Raw genomic sequence first — 18,503 nt, forward strand, 5'->3', positions numbered from 1 at the left:
TATGTAAGGCTTGTATGAATAATCTATGCAAATTAAAAGTACAACATGCAAATTAAAAATATTTCCGTAAACCAACTCGCGGCGAAATATTCATATACTAACCATGCATTCGTAATTATTTGAAAAATGTAGAATTTCATGAAGGTTCTTAGTAAATATGCCAATTCTTCATGTACTGAGATCCGTATCGTAAGACAAAGTATACATAAGTAATTAATAGAAACGGTATTTGATAAATAAAATTGATAGCCGATTGTTTGTTCTTTGATCTGAAAACTTAAATGCAGATTTACAATATGCAATCTCGTTAGATAAAAACTATTCGGCGAAGAGATGTTTTTCGCTTTTTTGATTCTAAAGTCGCTCTTTAAACAATTTTGATATATCGTAGAAATAATATTTAGCTAATATTATTTCTTAAATAAATTATATTTTTTTTTAAGAAAAATATATATTTTAAGTACCTTTAGTTTTTTACTGTTAATAGCATACGCCGATGACTAGAATGACAAGAGAGAAAATGACTGTCATTCCGATGTTTTATATACTAATACTCACACCGGCCATTTCTGTCAAGTAATAATGAAATGCTTTTAACAACATCATCATGACGGATACAGATTGAATATTTATAACGTGACAATGCACTCAATAATCGATTATCACTGAAATCTTTCAAAATATATTAAATCGATCAAATTTTTAACAACAACGACATATACGATTTTATACTCACTTTATATATATATTTATACTCTTTATTTATACGATACACTGTGTACTATTATATATTATTCGGCATTTTAAATGCGCCGAAACCATAAAGATGAATATATCAAGCATCCAAAACGTTTGTGTCCATTCTATTCTTTTTAACATTAATTGTTAATTACAATTTATTATTAATAGAAAAATTTTTACTTTATTCACAAAAACTATGCAATATCGTGGTATTTAAATGCAATGGGGAATTATATGCATGTATATACGAAATATTAAGATATTAATAGTACAAATGCATTATCATAATCGTTATATATAAAAAGAAATTTGATTTTTAATTAGACTTGAGATATTTGTAATCAAATTTGCATCAATCATCTTCAAAAAAATGAAAACTTTCAAATATTTTTTTTCTAAGATTCATATAATGCAAGTTTATATATATAAATTGCACATGTGACATACATTTCATAAAAAATATATAAAAAGTAATAACAGTTTTATATAAAAAAAATATTTTATATTTTTATTAAAAAAATATGTTATTAAATTCATTGACGAAATATCTATTGTGTTTTGTGAAATTGTTACTACACTGTATATATATGCAGGAATTTATTTCAAAGTTGGATATATTACATATGATAGAAAATTTATATTCTTGCATACGAAACCCAGATCAAAGTTCACGATAGCAGAGGGTATAAATGCAACAAAATGAATATTGCGTGCTAGACGACTACGCGTACCACATGATTATGTGTGATCGATTGTGATCGTCAAGTCTCGATACAGAAACATTATAATATAAATTAAAATATAAATAATATTAGCCAAACGGTGAAATTTTATTATAACGCAAAATCTAACAGACAAGATTATTAAATAAAGTTCGACAAACAAAATTGCCGATCTATTATGGATTTCTTGCAAGAGGCTCAACGTCTATGGACAAAACAGCTTGGTAAGAGTATTGTTTAGAGCTATTATAGTAAAATAACTTCAAATTTAATTAATAAATATTTCCAATTTTCGAGGAAAAATCCATTCACAGAAAAATATCAAAAAAAAAGTTTTACCATTATATAAACATAAATTTTCTTACATAATAAAATATAAATAACATTTTATAATTCAATTCCTTCATTTTATATATTAATATATATTAATCAACATCAACATTCTACATTTCTGCAAATATGATCTTACTCGCAGGCTCAGATGTTACCATAGTATATCGATTATGCTCTACATACGCTGAAGTATGTTGAAGTGTAGAATTTATATATTGATTTAACTGCATGGCCTTTTCATGATCTGTTTGCACATAATTCAATACATCTCATAATTCAATATATTAATTAAATTTTCAGATCCACGAGTAGCAGATTTTCCTTTAATCCAATCTTCTTATCATGTGCCACTTATAATATTCGCCTATCTGTATTTCATACTCGGATGTGGGCCTCGATTTATGAAGAATAGGCGGCCATATTCATTGAAAACGTTTATAAAGTTGTACAATATTTTTCAAATTGTGGCAAACGCTTGGTTGATTTATGAGAGCATCGATATCGGTTTGTTCACAAACATAAATGTAATGTGTCCCGTAGTTCTTGATTTCTCCTACGATTATATTCCAATGAGGGTAATAATTTACATATAAAACAGAAAAGAATATATATATATATATGTATATATCATTGACAGATGTCTATTTAAAGTCTAATCTTGAAAGAAATTCAGTACGCATTTGTCTTTATTAAATATAACTTTGTGTTACACTAATAATAATAATAATAATAATAATAAATAAAAAAAAAACTCTTCATACTCTAAAAATTGGATTATTTTCGTAACTATTTTTGAAACGAAAAATCATCGTAGACAAAAAATTACAAAAGCATTTTGAAGCTTGAAGTTTTAACTTTAACACGCTATCATTAGTTTTAAAAATATTTTTCATCTTTCTTATTCTGTGTTTTAAAAAAGAACACACTGTGTTGTTCCTTAAAATTATGTTTTTAACACTCTGCAGCTCGATAAAAAAATTTCTCAAGAAATTCAACTCAAATTCCAGAAAATACAACATTTTGTCCACAAAATGCTTTTTTTAAAATTCTCCTCCTTTTTTTTTTTAAATAATAATAATAAAGTTACACGCAAGTTAATTTTAAAACTAACCTATATTTTTTATAAATGGTGTTGATACTCTGCGAAAAATCATCGCAGACAAAAAATTGAGAAAGCATTTTGAAGCTTGAAGTTTCAAATGCAACATGATATCGATAGATAAAAAAAAAACTTGTTAATGATATATATTTTTATATATCAAAGTATTCTTATTTTAATAATCAAATGAATACATATGTCAACACATATATTATATGTATATATAATGTCATAATTACGCTATTTATCACTTACAATATACTCATACATATTCATTTTGTAAAATAATATACAATGCAAATTAATTAATACATCTTATACTGCAGGTATGTACGCTTTTATGGTATCATTTTCTGTTGAAACTCTTTGATTACGTCGAAACAGCCATATTCGTATTAAGAAAAAAAAATAATCAGGTGTCTGGTTTACATTTATACCATCATATAACTACCTTGCTTTTAGCATGGTGTGGTACAAGATTTTACGCTGTTAGTCCCGCACTATTCTACTCTGTGCTGAACGATTTCATACATATGATAATGTACATCTACTACTTCCTAGCAGCTTACGGGCCAAACGTTCAAAAGGCTATAGCACCTATGAAACAGTGGATAACTATAGCACAAATGGTAAATGCTGCCAATTTTTTTGCATATTTGTTATGTGGAATAGTTTGTCATTTCTATTCCCTTTAAATTACCTTATTTATTCATGTTTAATTAATATCCATAATATTATCCATAAATCTCAACACATGTATGTATATATATATATATATATATATATATATACTATATAAATATATAAATTTTATATCTTTAAAAATCTCCCTAAAAACATCATTCACCAAAGTTAATGATATATTTGTAATGTTTTCTTTATATTGTAGGTGCAATTCGTCATAATGATAATATATAGTTTGCAGAACTTTCTGCCAGGTTGCAAGGTAGTGAAGCATTGGTTGGCCATACTATACATCGGAAATTTAATGATGAATTTCTATCTGTTTCATAATTTCTATCAAGAAGCATACAATAAACCCAAGAGGAAAATCTTATAGATAGTGAGATACATGCAAATTCGAAAAGCATCGATTATTGTTTGTTTTTACAGTCGAATGTTTGTATCTTAAACTTATCGGGATCAAAAAACGTTATTTTTTGCTCGATTTCTCACCTTAACATCATTATATGATAATTATAAATAATAAAAAGAGCAGTGCAGAACACAAAGTTTATTTTATCGATAATCAGTTAATGCACAATACTAATGAACAAATTTATAATATGAACATTCAATTGTATATATATAGTAGAATACTGATGAATATGTTTTACATTTATAAATGTACAAAATGTAAATATAGGAACAAGAAGCTGTTAATAATAATCAATAAATGTCCCAATGTTCCGTTTCGTATATGCTATACAACTTTGTCAAATATTTTGTAATATAATATATCACATTCTCTAATAAATTTTTAAATTATTTATTCATTGTTTAGATATTTTCTATGCTTTGTATACAAAACTATTTCTCTATAGTTGTATATCTAATAAACTAAAATATTATTTTGTTGAATAATATCACGAATTTATTTGATGTTATCTACTATTATCTGTTTCATCACTATCAATTGTCTGCGTGACAAATTTATATAGTTTTATAGTTATATCAACACAGTAAACTTTCTTCCGGCAAATGTGATGTATGTATGTCGGCTGCATATTCTTGTTAATGTGAATCTAAATCAATTAACAGAGCGATATCTTTTTAGCTTTATTTTGAAAATATATATATTCGTCAGTATCACTTCCCAATACATATTAATAATGGTTTCCATGTATAAAAAATTCCTGCTTGCTTTAACTCAAATGCATATATTACATACATTTTTATTTTCTCTCTTTAATAATGTGTGAAGTGAAAACGCTAATACTATCAAGATAATACTATCCAGTTAAAATGACATAACATAAAACAATCTATAATTAACGGTAACAATATGATATTTTGCTCAACGTCGACGTGAACTGACCCGATGGGGGTTCTCGTGAATGTTCCCTAAATGGGAAAATTGATAAGATTATTGCAAACAAACAGAGAACATAGTTTTAGTAAAAATAATTTAATTTCAGGGCAAAGCAAGAAGATCTCGAGAAGCGAGATAATCAGAAGATTTGCATAGAGTACAGAACATTATTAATTCGACGAATTGCAACCATAACGAAAACTGTCAATTTATCATTTGCAATTGCATGATGGTTACGAAGCACTTAGGTTTCTTTTAGAACAACACATAGTAGATGATATACATATATATATACAAATGCAAAAAAAGAATTATGTTTATTTATCTTTTCAGACAAAGACAATCATCTTCATCAAATTTATTATCCTTAAAATATTACGACATGGGCATGTTATAAAATTTTATGCGAAAATGTATTAATGATTATTATAAACCTGGTATACATTATGTGTCAACGGTTAGACGGCATTTTTTATTAAGAAAAATAATTCGTAAAATGCTTAATTGCGAATCGATAGTTATCTTTATAAACGGAATTTTCAATAAGAAAGAAAATATCAAAAGTTTAAAGGTATCTTCTTTTTTAACATTGATTGATTTAAATAATATTTTATTATTTATTTTATATTGTATATTTACTGTGTATTATGTTTGATTAAAAATATATATTTTTCGTCATTTATTAATCTATCTTTTATTTCTCAATAACTGCACTGAATTCAAATGAGAAAAAGTAACTCTCCAAAAGTTTGTCCCCCCCCCCCTTCCTCCCCCACCATCCTGTACATACTTTCGAGATAAATATTAAGAAGCGAAATCTTTTTGCCACTATCCAGGAGCTATCCAGATTACGACTTGAAAGTAATAAAGTCTGCAATATTGCAGAAGGATATATTAAGCATGGCTAATCGAGCTTCTCCATAATCGATTAACCCCGCTTAAATCCATTCAATTCAGCGATCCCTCAAGAACGTCTCGCTTGTAAGCGCAATAATTTTTTTTTCTACCTCGCGTCTTGCGAAAATTAGTCTAGTCGCGACTAGAAAACATTGTTCTCGGACATAATTTACACCATGGCGTAGTCGATTGGGCGTCGTCGTATATCGATGGGAGGGCAAGTATCGGGGGCTATCGCCGACAAGCCCGTCCTCGGGACTGCACGAGTCGGATTTTCCCTCATAGATCGTTTTTCGCTTGCGCATATCGATGTGTTGCTTTTTTTTTCTTCCAATCACCACATAGAAAAGGAGCTCATCCGATAGATTGAGCTCGCCCGCTTCAACATAAACATCCATATTCTTCTTTGCCAGGTTAGCAACGCTTGCATCGTCAACTATGTATTAGGTGTACAACTTTGCTTCCGCCGTTTTTTTTTCCCGAAATTCGAAACTTTATTGTAAAAAACTGGTTATACATTGTGAAATTGTTTGTTGAGTCACTCCCAATGATCGTGCCAATTCTATTTGACTTTGACTCGAGTCTTCATTAAGTAATGCCTCCAATTCTGCATCTTCGAAAACCTTCTCTCTTCCACCGCTATGCCGGTCTTCGACGTGAAAATCACCGTTCTTGAAGCGTTGAAACCACTCACGACACGTTCTTTCACTAATAGCGGCTTCACCATAAGTATTTGAGAGCATTCGATGAGCCTCAGCCGCAGATTTCTTCATATTGAAGCAGAAAATTAAAACCTCCCGCAAATGACGAGAATTTGGCTCGTAAACTGACATTTTCAATCGAGAATAACTTTATGATGCAGACACAAATCGACTAATGTTTCTATGGGGTTATGTTGACAGATGCCCAAGTTTATTGCATGACGTCTACGATCTATTTATTTCGACCACTACTGACCGCTAAAGCCATCTATAGGAAAACGGCGGAAGCAAAGTTGTACACCTAATACCATATACAGAGTATCGGATAGTAGCATTTGGTAAACGAGAAGCGATGTTTCCGCGAAGACTGAAATAAGTTTTTTTCCGTATCAGAGTTTAATCGAACGTTGTCAATAAATCCTTCCCATAGATATAAAGTTTTAACGTCTAATGTCATATCAATTGATCGTAAAAAGATAAGAATCCGTTAGAGAAAATAATATATAACTTAAATATATCATAAATAGAGCATTTAAATATATTTGAAAATAAAGAAAAATTAATTTCTTCCAGGCTCTTACATGTTTAGATGAATAGGCAAAAACATGGTTTGTAATTGCAGCAATATTTTCGAGATTGCTGCTCTCGAAATAATGAAACAATCGAGATTCATTTTCGGAACTGCCGCGCTCTTTCGTCGATGCGTCGTCGCCACAATGAAGTTTCCCTCGCGAGATGTAGTTACCGGTGCAACATTAACGGTACGGCCTTCCCATCGCGGAAGCGAGGCGACGTCACAGAATAGCAGAGGAACATGGAAGAAAAGGCGGAATTCCGGCGCGAACCGGAATCCGATGATAATTTTGTCGCGGGATTATCATCGTCGTCCGACGGCGCGTAAAATAATGCGCGTTTAATATGAAATAAATACGAGTCCCCTCTTTCTCTCTCGCTCGATGACTCGGGAGGGGAGATAATAAGAGCCCGCGGTGTGACTGAGAACTGACACGATGTATATAATACGAAAAGTTTCTAAGAATTATCTTACCTCTTTATCATTAAATTTTGAAAATTTTTATATTTTTTGTGACAAGTAACTAACTACAGTACATTCGGGAAAAGTCTAATACAAAATTTATGTCAAGATTCAATGTTATACCGCTTTAGTTGCAACTATATACTAGTTACATCTTAGCCATATTATATATATTATATATATATATTATACAAGTTTAAAAATGTTAGTAAAAATAGCAGTTTCATTATAATTATAATTAATAATTACATGTAAAAATAAATTCTATATAAAAAATACATAACATATAAGTAATATTGAATCTCATATGATGTTCAGCCAAAATAGAATTCTCCGATTACCTGATAGATTGAGATTGAACTTTGTTGCGACTTATTTCAATTTTCCTCATACGTGCGTTGCACGTTACGTATGAATTATATTGACACTATGACATATATAACACAGTGATCAAAGTTAGATCATATGATGGAAAATTTTTATTCTTGCATACGAAACCAAGATCAAAGTTCACGATAGCAGAGGGTATAAATGCAACAAAATGAATATTGCGTGCTAGACGACTACGCGTACCACATGATTATGTGTGATCGATTGTGATCGTCAAGTCTCGATACAGAAACATTATAATATAAATTAAAATATAAATAATATTAGCCAAACGGTGAAATTTTATTATAACGCAAAATCTAACAGACAAGATTATTAAATAAAGTTCGACAAACAAAATTGCCGATCTATTATGGATTTCTTGCAAGAGGCTCAACGTCTATGGACAAAACAGCTTGGTAAGAGTATTGTTTAGAGCTATTATAGTAAAATAACTTCAAATTTAATTAATAAATATTTCCAATTTTCGAGGAAAAATCCATTCACAGAAAAATATCAAAAAAAAAGTTTTACCATTATATAAACATAAATTTTCTTACATAATAAAATATAAATAACATTTTATAATTCAATTCCTTCATTTTATATATTAATATATATTAATCAACATCAACATTCTACATTTCTGCAAATATGATCTTACTCGCAGGCTCAGATGTTACCATAGTATATCGATTATGCTCTACATACGCTGAAGTATGTTGAAGTGTAGAATTTATATATTGATTTAACTGCATGGCCTTTTCATGATCTGTTTGCACATAATTCAATACATCTCATAATTCAATATATTAATTAAATTTTCAGATCCACGAGTAGCAGATTTTCCTTTAATCCAATCTTCTTATCATGTGCCACTTATAATATTCGCCTATCTGTATTTCATACTCGGATGTGGGCCTCGATTTATGAAGAATAGGCGGCCATATTCATTGAAAACGTTTATAAAGTTGTACAATATTTTTCAAATTGTGGCAAACGCTTGGTTGATTTATGAGAGCATCGATATCGGTTTGTTCACAAACATAAATGTAATGTGTCCCGTAGTTCTTGATTTCTCCTACGATTATATTCCAATGAGGGTAATAATTTACATATAAAACAGAAAAGAATATATATATATATATGTATATATCATTGACAGATGTCTATTTAAAGTCTAATCTTGAAAGAAATTCAGTACGCATTTGTCTTTATTAAATATAACTTTGTGTTACACTAATAATAATAATAATAATAATAATAAATAAAAAAAAAACTCTTCATACTCTAAAAATTGGATTATTTTCGTAACTATTTTTGAAACGAAAAATCATCGTAGACAAAAAATTACAAAAGCATTTTGAAGCTTGAAGTTTTAACTTTAACACGCTATCATTAGTTTTAAAAATATTTTTCATCTTTCTTATTCTGTGTTTTAAAAAAGAACACACTGTGTTGTTCCTTAAAATTATGTTTTTAACACTCTGCAGCTCGATAAAAAAATTTCTCAAGAAATTCAACTCAAATTCCAGAAAATACAACATTTTGTCCACAAAATGCTTTTTTTAAAATTCTCCTCCTTTTTTTTTTTAAATAATAATAATAAAGTTACACGCAAGTTAATTTTAAAACTAACCTATATTTTTTATAAATGGTGTTGATACTCTGCGAAAAATCATCGCAGACAAAAAATTGAGAAAGCATTTTGAAGCTTGAAGTTTCAAATGCAACATGATATCGATAGATAAAAAAAAAACTTGTTAATGATATATATTTTTATATATCAAAGTATTCTTATTTTAATAATCAAATGAATACATATGTCAACACATATATTATATGTATATATAATGTCATAATTACGCTATTTATCACTTACAATATACTCATACATATTCATTTTGTAAAATAATATACAATGCAAATTAATTAATACATCTTATACTGCAGGTATGTACGCTTTTATGGTATCATTTTCTGTTGAAACTCTTTGATTACGTCGAAACAGCCATATTCGTATTAAGAAAAAAAAATAATCAGGTGTCTGGTTTACATTTATACCATCATATAACTACCTTGCTTTTAGCATGGTGTGGTACAAGATTTTACGCTGTTAGTCCCGCACTATTCTACTCTGTGCTGAACGATTTCATACATATGATAATGTACATCTACTACTTCCTAGCAGCTTACGGGCCAAACGTTCAAAAGGCTATAGCACCTATGAAACAGTGGATAACTATAGCACAAATGGTAAATGCTGCCAATTTTTTTGCATATTTGTTATGTGGAATAGTTTGTCATTTCTATTCCCTTTAAATTACCTTATTTATTCATGTTTAATTAATATCCATAATATTATCCATAAATCTCAACACATGTATGTATATATATATATATATATATATATACTATATAAATATATAAATTTTATATCTTTAAAAATCTCCCTAAAAACATCATTCACCAAAGTTAATGATATATTTGTAATGTTTTCTTTATATTGTAGGTGCAATTCGTCATAATGATAATATATAGTTTGCAGAACTTTCTGCCAGGTTGCAAGGTAGTGAAGCATTGGTTGGCCATACTATACATCGGAAATTTAATGATGAATTTCTATCTGTTTTATAATTTCTATCAAGAAGCATACAATAAACCCAAGAGGAAAATCTTATAGATAGTGAGATACATGCAAATTCGAAAAGCATCGATTATTGTTTGTTTTTACAGTCGAATGTTTGTATCTTAAACTTATCGGGATCAAAAAACGTTATTTTTTGCTCGATTTCTCACCTTAACATCATTATATGATAATTATAAATAATAAAAAGAGCAGTGCAGAACACAAAGTTTATTTTATCGATAATCAGTTAATGCACAATACTAATGAACAAATTTATAATATGAACATTCAATTGTATATATATAGTAGAATACTGATGAATATGTTTTACATATATAAATGTACAAAATGTAAATATAGGAACAAGAAGCTGTTAATAATAATCAATAAATGTCCCAATGTTCCGTTTCGTATATGCTATACAACTTTGTCAAATATTTTGTAATATAATATATCACATTCTCTAATAAATTTTTAAATTATTTATTCATTGTTTAGATATTTTCTATGCTTTGTATACAAAACTATTTCTCTATAGTTGTATATCTAATAAACTAAAATATTATTTTGTTGAATAATATCACGAATTTATTTGATGTTATCTACTATTATCTGTTTCATCACTATCAATTGTCTGCGTGACAAATTTATATAGTTTTATAGTTATATCAACACAGTAAACTTTCTTCCGGCAAATGTGATGTATGTATGTCGGCTGCATATTCTTGTTAATGTGAATCTAAATCAATTAACAGAGCGATATCTTTTTAGCTTTATTTTGAAAATATATATATTCGTCAGTATCACTTCCCAATACATATTAATAATGGTTTCCATGTATAAAAAATTCCTGCTTGCTTTAACTCAAATGCATATATTACATACATTTTTATTTTCTCTCTTTAATAATGTGTGAAGTGAAAACGCTAATACTATCAAGATAATACTATCCAGTTAAAATGACATAACATAAAACAATCTATAATTAACGGTAACAATATGATATTTTGCTCAACGTCGACGTGAACTGACCCGATGGGGGTTCTCGCGAATGTTCCCTAAATGGGAAAATTGATAAGATTATTGCAAACAAACAGAGAACATAGTTTTAGTAAAAATAATTTAATTTCAGGGCAAAGCAAGAAGATCTCGAGAAGCGAGATAATCAGAAGATTTGCATAGAGTACAGAACATTATTAATTCGACGAATTGCAACCATAACGAAAACTGTCAATTTATCATTTGCAATTGCATGATGGTTACGAAGCACTTAGGTTTCTTTTAGAACAACACATAGTAGATGATATACATATATATATACAAATGCAAAAAAAGAATTATGTTTATTTATCTTTTCAGACAAAGACAATCATCTTCATCAAATTTATTATCCTTAAAATATTACGACATGGGCATGTTATAAAATTTTATGCGAAAATGTATTAATGATTATTATAAACCTGGTATACATTATGTGTCAACGGTTAGACGGCATTTTTTATTAAGAAAAATAATTCGTAAAATGCTTAATTGCGAATCGATAGTTATCTTTATAAACGGAATTTTCAATAAGAAAGAAAATATCAAAAGTTTAAAGGTATCTTCTTTTTTAACATTGATTGATTTAAATAATATTTTATTATTTATTTTATATAATATATTTACTGTGTATTATGTTTGATTAAAAATATATATTTTTCGTCATTTATTAATCTATCTTTTATTTCTCAATAACTGCACTGAATTCAAATAAGAAAAAGTAACTCTCCAAAAGTTTGTCCCCCCCCCCCTTCCTCCCCCACCATCCTGTACATACTTTCGAGATAAATATTAAGAAGCGAAATCTTTTTGCCACTATCCAGGAGCTATCCAGATTACGACTTGAAAGTAATAAAGTCTGCAATATTGCAGAAGGATATATTAAGCATGGCTAATCGAGCTTCTCCATAATCGATTAACCCCGCTTAAATCCATTCAATTCAGCGATCCCTCAAGAACGTCTCGCTTGTAAGCGCAATAATTTTTTTTTCTACCTCGCGTCTTGCGAAAACTAGTCTAGTCGCGACTAGAAAACATTGTTCTCGGACATAATTTACACCATGGCGTAGTCGATTGGGCGTCGTCGTATATCGATGGGAGGGCAAGTATCGGGGGCTATCGCCGACAAGCCCGTCCTCGGGACTGCACGAGTCGGATTTTCCCTCATAGATCGTTTTTCGCTTGCGCATATCGATGTGTTGCTTTTTTTTTCTTCCAATCACCACATAGAAAAGGAGCTCATCCGATAGATTGAGCTCGCCCGCTTCAACATAAACATCCATATTCTTCTTTGCCAGGTTAGCAACGCTTGCATCGTCAACTATGTATTAGGTGTACAACTTTGCTTCCGCCGTTTTTTTTTCCCGAAATTCGAAACTTTATTGTAAAAAACTGGTTATACATTGTGAAATTGTTTGTTGAGTCACTCCCAATGATCGTGCCAATTCTATTTGACTTTGACTCGAGTCTTCATTAAGTAATGCCGCCAATTCTGCATCTTCGAAAACCTTCTCTCTTCCACCGCTATGCCGGTCTTCGACGTGAAAATCACCGTTCTTGAAGCGTTGAAACCACTCACGACACGTTCTTTCACTAATAGCGGCTTCACCATAAGTATTTGAGAGCATTCGATGAGCCTCAGCCGCAGATTTCTTCATATTGAAGCAGAAAATTAAAACCTCCCGCAAATGACGAGAATTTGGCTCGTAAACTGACATTTTCAATCGAGAATAACTTTATGATGCAGACACAAATCGACTAATGTTTCTATGGGGTTATGTTGACAGATGCCCAAGTTTATTGCATGACGTCTACGATCTATTTATTTCGACCACTACTGACCGCTAAAGCCATCTATAGGAAAACGGCGGAAGCAAAGTTGTACACCTAATACCATATACAGAGTATCGGATAGTAGCATTTGGTAAACGAGAAGCGATGTTTCCGCGAAGACTGAAATAAGTTTTTTTCCGTATCAGAGTTTAATCGAACGTTGTCAATAAATCCTTCCCATAGATATAAAGTTTTAACGTCTAATGTCATATCAATTGATCGTAAAAAGATAAGAATCCGTTAGAGAAAATAATATATAACTTAAATATATCATAAATAGAGCATTTAAATATATTTGAAAATAAAGAAAAATTAATTTCTTCCAGGCTCTTACATGTTTAGATGAATAGGCAAAAACATGGTTTGTAATTGCAGCAATATTTTCGAAATTGCTGCTCTCGAAATAATGAAACAATCGAGATTCATTTTCGGAACTGCCGCGCTCTTTCGTCGATGCGTCGTCGCCACAATGAAGTTTCCCTCGCGAGATGTAGTTACCGGTGCAACATTAACGGTACGGCCTTCCCATCGCGGAAGCGAGGCGACGTCACAGAATAGCAGAGGAACATGGAAGAAAAGGCGGAATTCCGGCGCGAACCGGAATCCGATGATAATTTTGTCGCGGGATTATCATCGTCGTCCGACGGCGCGTAAAATAATGCGCGTTTAATATGAAATAAATACGAGTCCCCTCTTTCTCTCTCGCTCGATGACTCGGGAGGGGAGATAATAAGAGCCCGCGGTGTGACTGAGAACTGACACGATGTATATAATACGAAAAGTTTCTAAGAATTATCTTACCTCTTTATCATTAAATTTTGAAAATTTTTATATTTTTTGTGACAAGTAACTAACTACAGTACATTCGGGAAAAGTCTAATACAAAATTTATGTCAAGATTCAATGTTATATTTAATTGCATATACTAGTTACATCTTAGCCATATTATATATATTATATATATATATATATATATATATATATATATATATATATATATATATATATATTATACAAGTTTAAAAATATTAATAAAAATAGCAGTTTCATTATAATTATAATTAATAATTACATGTAAAAATAAATTCTATATAAAAAATACATAACATATAAGTAATATTGAATCTCATATGATGTTCAGCCAAAATAGAATTCTCCGATTACCTGATAGATTGAGATTCAACTTTGTTGCGACTTATTTCAATTTTCCTCATACGTGCGTTGCACGTTACGTATGAATTATATTGACACTATGACATATATAACACAGTGATCAAAGTTAGATCATATGATGGAAAATTTTTATTCTTGCATACGAAACCAAGATCAAAGTTCACGATTGCAGAGGGTATAAATGCAACAAAATGAATATTGCGTGCTAGACGAGTACGCGTACCCACATGATTATGTGTGATCGATTTTGATCGTCAAGTCTCGATACAGAAACTTTATAATATAAATTAAAATATAAATAATATTAGCCAAACGGTGAAATTTTATTATAACGCAAAATCTAACAGACAAGATTATTAAATAAAGATCGACAAACAAAATTGCCGATCTATTATGGATTTCTTGCAAGAAGCTCAACGTCGATGGACAAAACAGCTTGGTAAGAGTATTGTTTAGAGCTATTATAGTATAATAACTGCAAATTTAATTAATAAATATTTCCAATTTTCGAGGAAAAATCCATTCACAGAAAAATTTCAAAAAAAAAGTTTTACCATTATATAAACATAAATTTTCTTACATAATAAAATATAAATAACATTTTATAATTCAATTCCTTCATTTTATATTATAATATATATTAATCAACATCAACATTCTACATTTCTGCAAATATGATCTTACTCGCAGGCTCAGATGTTACCGTAGTATATCGATTATGCTCTACATACGCTGAAGTATGTTGAAATGTGGAATTTATATATTGATCTAACTGCCTTTTCATGATCTGTTTGCCCATAATTCAATACATCTCATAATTCAATATATTAATTAAATTTTCAGATCCACGAGTAGCAGATTTTCCTTTAATCCAATCTTCTTATCATGTGCCACTTATAATATTCGCCTATCTGTATTTCATACTCGGATGTGGGCCTCGATTTATGAAGAATAGGCGGCCATATTCAATGAAAACGTTTATAAAGTTGTACAATATTTTTCAAATTGTGGCAAACGCTTGGTTGATTTATGAGAGCATCGATATCGGTTTGTTCACAAACATAAATGTAATGTGTCCCGTAGTTCTTGATTTCTCCTACGATTATATTCCAATGAGGGTAATAATTTACATATAAAACAGAAAAGAATATATATATATATATCATTGACAGATGTCTATTTAACGTCTAATCTTGAAAGAAATTCAGTACGCATTTGTCTTTATTAAATATTACTTTGTGTTACACTAAAAAAAAAACTCTTTTCATACTCTAAAAATTGGATTATTTTCGAAACTATTTTTGAAACGAAAAATCATCGTAGACAAAAAATTACAAAAGCATTTTGAAGCTTGAAGTTTTAACTTTAACACGCTATCAATAGTTTCAAAAAAATTTTTCATCTTTCTTATTCTGTTTTAAAAAAGAACACATTGTGTTGTTCCTTAAAATTATGTTTTTAACACTTTGCAGCTCGATAAAAAGATTTCTCGAGAAATTCAACTCAAATTCCATAAAATACAACATTTTGTCCACAAAATGTCGCTTTTTTCTAAATTTTCCTGTTGTTTTTTTATAAAGTTACACAATTTTGAAACTACACCTATATTTTTTACAAATGGTGTTGATACTCTGCGAAAAATCATAGCAGACAAAAAATTGAGAAAGCGTTTTGAAGCTTAAAGTTTCAACTGCAACGTGATATCGATAGTTAAAAAAAATTTTTTTTTCATATTTCTAGAAAATACAGGTTTAGCTTCAAAATCGCGTAACACGGTGAAAAAAAATCATAAGAAAATTAAAAAAATAACATTTTGTAGGAAAAATATTGTAGTTTATGGAATTTGAGTTGAATTTTTCGAGAAAAATTTTTTAACGAAGTGCAGAGTGTCAAAAATACGTAATTTTAAGAAACAAAACAATGTGTTCTTTTCTAAAGCACAGATAAAGAAAGATAAAAAGATCTTTTTAAACCACTGATAGTCTGTTAAAGTTAAAGCTTCAAAATACTTTTTTAATTTTTTGTCTACGATGATTTTTCGTCGAGTTTCGGCGGTTTGAAAATAGCTCAATTTTTAGGATATGAAAAGTGCTCCCTATTTTTTATTAAGCAGTGTATTTTCGTTAAAATAAAATAAATTTCGATAAGTCTTCGCTTGTTTTATTCGAAGAACAATAGTGCAAAAATTGTAAGTAAAAAAAAACTTGTTAATGGTATATATTTTTATATATCAAAGTATTCTTATTTTAATAATCAAATGAATATGTATGTCAACACATATATTATATGTATATATGCCATAATGTCATAATTACGCTATTTATCACTTACAATATACTCATACATATTCGTTTAGTAAAATAATATACAATGCAAATTAATTAATACATCTTATACTGCAGGTATGTACACTTGTATGGTATTATTTTCTGTTGAAACTCTTGGATTACGTCGAAACAGTCATATTCGTATTAAGAAAGAAAAATAATCAGGTGTCTGGTTTACATTTATACCATCATATAACTACCTTGCTTTTCGCATGGTGTGCTACAAGATTTTACGCTGTTGGTCCCGGACTATTCTACTGTGTGCTGAACAATTTCATACATGTGATAATGTACACCTACTACTTCCTAGCAGCTTACGGGCCAAACGTTCAAAAGGCTATAGCACCTATGAAACAGTGGCTAACTATAGCACAAATGGTAAATGCTGCCAATTTTTCTGCACATTTGTTATGTGGAATAGTTTGTCATTTCTATTCCCTTTAAATTACCTTATTTATTCATGTTTAATTAATATCCATAATATTATCCGAAAATCTTAACACATGTATATATATATATATATATATATATATATATATATATATATATAATGTATATAATACTATATAAATATATAAATTTTATATCTTTAAAAATCTCCCTAAAAACATCATTCACCAAAGTTAATGATATATTTGTAATGTTTTCTTTATATTGTAGGTGCAATTCGTCATAATAATAATATGTAGTTTGCAGAACTTTCTGCCAGGTTGCAAGGTAGTGAAGCATTGGTTGGCTATACTATTCATCGGAAATATAATGATTAATTTCTATCTGTTTTATAATTTCTATCAAAAAGCATACAATAAACGCAGAGTCGCAAATCATGATAAGGAAAGAGCCATAAGAAAGTTAAAAATTTAATGAAGCTTTTGGGAAGGACTTCGTCGACTTATAAAAAAGATACTTGGTTTAAATAGGTGATATAGTTTTCAAATGATACGTTTCTCTCAACATATAGTACTTGAAGATAAAGGTAATGAAGCATTGGTTAGTCATACTACACATCGGAAAGTTAATGATGAATTTCTATATGTTTTATAATTTCTATCAAGAAGCATACAATAAACCCAAAAGGAAAATCTTATAGATAGTGAGATATTGTGCAAATTTTAAAAGCATCGATTATTGTTTGTTTTTACATTCGACTGTAAAAACAAACAATAATCGATGCTTTTCGAATTTGCAATATATCACATTCTCTAATAAATTTTTAAATTATTTATTCATTGTTTAGATATTTTCTATGCTTTGTATACAAAACTATTTCTCTATAGTTGTATATCTAATAATAAACTAAAATATTATTTTGTTGAATAATATCACGAATTTATTTGATGTTATCTAATATTATCTGTTTCATCACTATCAATTGTCTGCGTGACAAATTTATATAGTTTTATAGTTATATCAACACAGTAAACTTTCTTCCGGCAAATGTGATGTATGTATGTCGGCTGCATATTCTTGTTAATGTGAATCTAAATCAATTAACAGAGCGATATCTTTTTAGCTTTATTTTGAAAATATATATATTCGTCAGTATCACTTCCCAATACATATTAATAATGGT

At 29.4% G+C, this 18,503-nt stretch overlaps 4 protein-coding genes across 8 annotated transcripts in view; 3 read left to right on the plus strand and 1 right to left on the minus strand.

The window, feature by feature from the left end:
- The window catches only part of Dlg1 (discs large 1), a 502,336-nt gene that overhangs the window by 349,607 nt on the left and 134,226 nt on the right, over positions 1 to 18,503 (minus strand). The gene's annotated exons all lie outside the window — the stretch shown is intronic.
- Positions 1,472 to 4,204, plus strand: LOC138937622 (very long chain fatty acid elongase 4-like). The gene is made up of 4 exons (XM_070304069.1): positions 1,472 to 1,687; positions 2,097 to 2,371; positions 3,222 to 3,524; positions 3,785 to 4,204. The coding sequence occupies exons 1-4, from the start codon at positions 1,642 to 1,644 to the stop codon at positions 3,953 to 3,955; spliced, it is 795 nt and encodes a 264-aa protein (XP_070160170.1). The 5' UTR covers positions 1,472 to 1,641; the 3' UTR covers positions 3,956 to 4,204.
- Positions 8,146 to 10,822, plus strand: LOC138937621 (very long chain fatty acid elongase 4-like). Its single transcript, XM_070304067.1, has 4 exons — positions 8,146 to 8,349; positions 8,759 to 9,033; positions 9,884 to 10,186; positions 10,443 to 10,822. Exons 1-4 carry the CDS (start codon positions 8,304 to 8,306, stop codon positions 10,611 to 10,613), a joined length of 795 nt encoding a protein of 264 aa, XP_070160168.1. The 5' UTR covers positions 8,146 to 8,303; the 3' UTR covers positions 10,614 to 10,822.
- Positions 14,997 to 17,794, plus strand: LOC138937825 (very long chain fatty acid elongase 7-like). Its single transcript, XM_070304466.1, has 4 exons — positions 14,997 to 15,042; positions 15,447 to 15,721; positions 17,006 to 17,308; positions 17,591 to 17,794. Exons 1-4 carry the CDS (start codon positions 14,997 to 14,999, stop codon positions 17,792 to 17,794), a joined length of 828 nt encoding a protein of 275 aa, XP_070160567.1.

This window comes from Polyergus mexicanus, unplaced genomic scaffold (genome assembly GCF_030449975.1).
Source record: "Polyergus mexicanus isolate NDT 795.1 unplaced genomic scaffold, iyPolMexi1.0 SCAF_11, whole genome shotgun sequence".
Classification (NCBI taxonomy): domain Eukaryota; kingdom Metazoa; phylum Arthropoda; class Insecta; order Hymenoptera; family Formicidae; genus Polyergus; species Polyergus mexicanus.

What these genes read in the sequence shown, in the direction of transcription:
- LOC138937621 (XM_070304067.1), top strand. Translation starts at nt 8,304, where the DNA reads ATGGATTTCTTGCAAGAGGCTCAACGTCTATGGACAAAACAGCTTG. An exon ending in TCTATGGACAAAACAGCTTG is followed by an intron (nt 8,350 to 8,758) that starts GTAAGAGTATTG and finishes TTAAATTTTCAG; the next exon opens with ATCCACGAGTAGCAGATTTT. An exon ending in GGATAACTATAGCACAAATG is followed by an intron (nt 10,187 to 10,442) that starts GTAAATGCTGCC and finishes TTTATATTGTAG; the next exon opens with GTGCAATTCGTCATAATGAT.
- LOC138937825 (XM_070304466.1), top strand. Translation starts at nt 14,997, where the DNA reads ATGGATTTCTTGCAAGAAGCTCAACGTCGATGGACAAAACAGCTTG. An exon ending in TCGATGGACAAAACAGCTTG is followed by an intron (nt 15,043 to 15,446) that starts GTAAGAGTATTG and finishes TTAAATTTTCAG; the next exon opens with ATCCACGAGTAGCAGATTTT. An exon ending in GGCTAACTATAGCACAAATG is followed by an intron (nt 17,309 to 17,590) that starts GTAAATGCTGCC and finishes TTTATATTGTAG; the next exon opens with GTGCAATTCGTCATAATAAT.
- LOC138937622 (XM_070304069.1), top strand. Translation starts at nt 1,642, where the DNA reads ATGGATTTCTTGCAAGAGGCTCAACGTCTATGGACAAAACAGCTTG. An exon ending in ACGATTATATTCCAATGAGG is followed by an intron (nt 2,372 to 3,221) that starts GTAATAATTTAC and finishes CTTATACTGCAG; the next exon opens with GTATGTACGCTTTTATGGTA. An exon ending in GGATAACTATAGCACAAATG is followed by an intron (nt 3,525 to 3,784) that starts GTAAATGCTGCC and finishes TTTATATTGTAG; the next exon opens with GTGCAATTCGTCATAATGAT.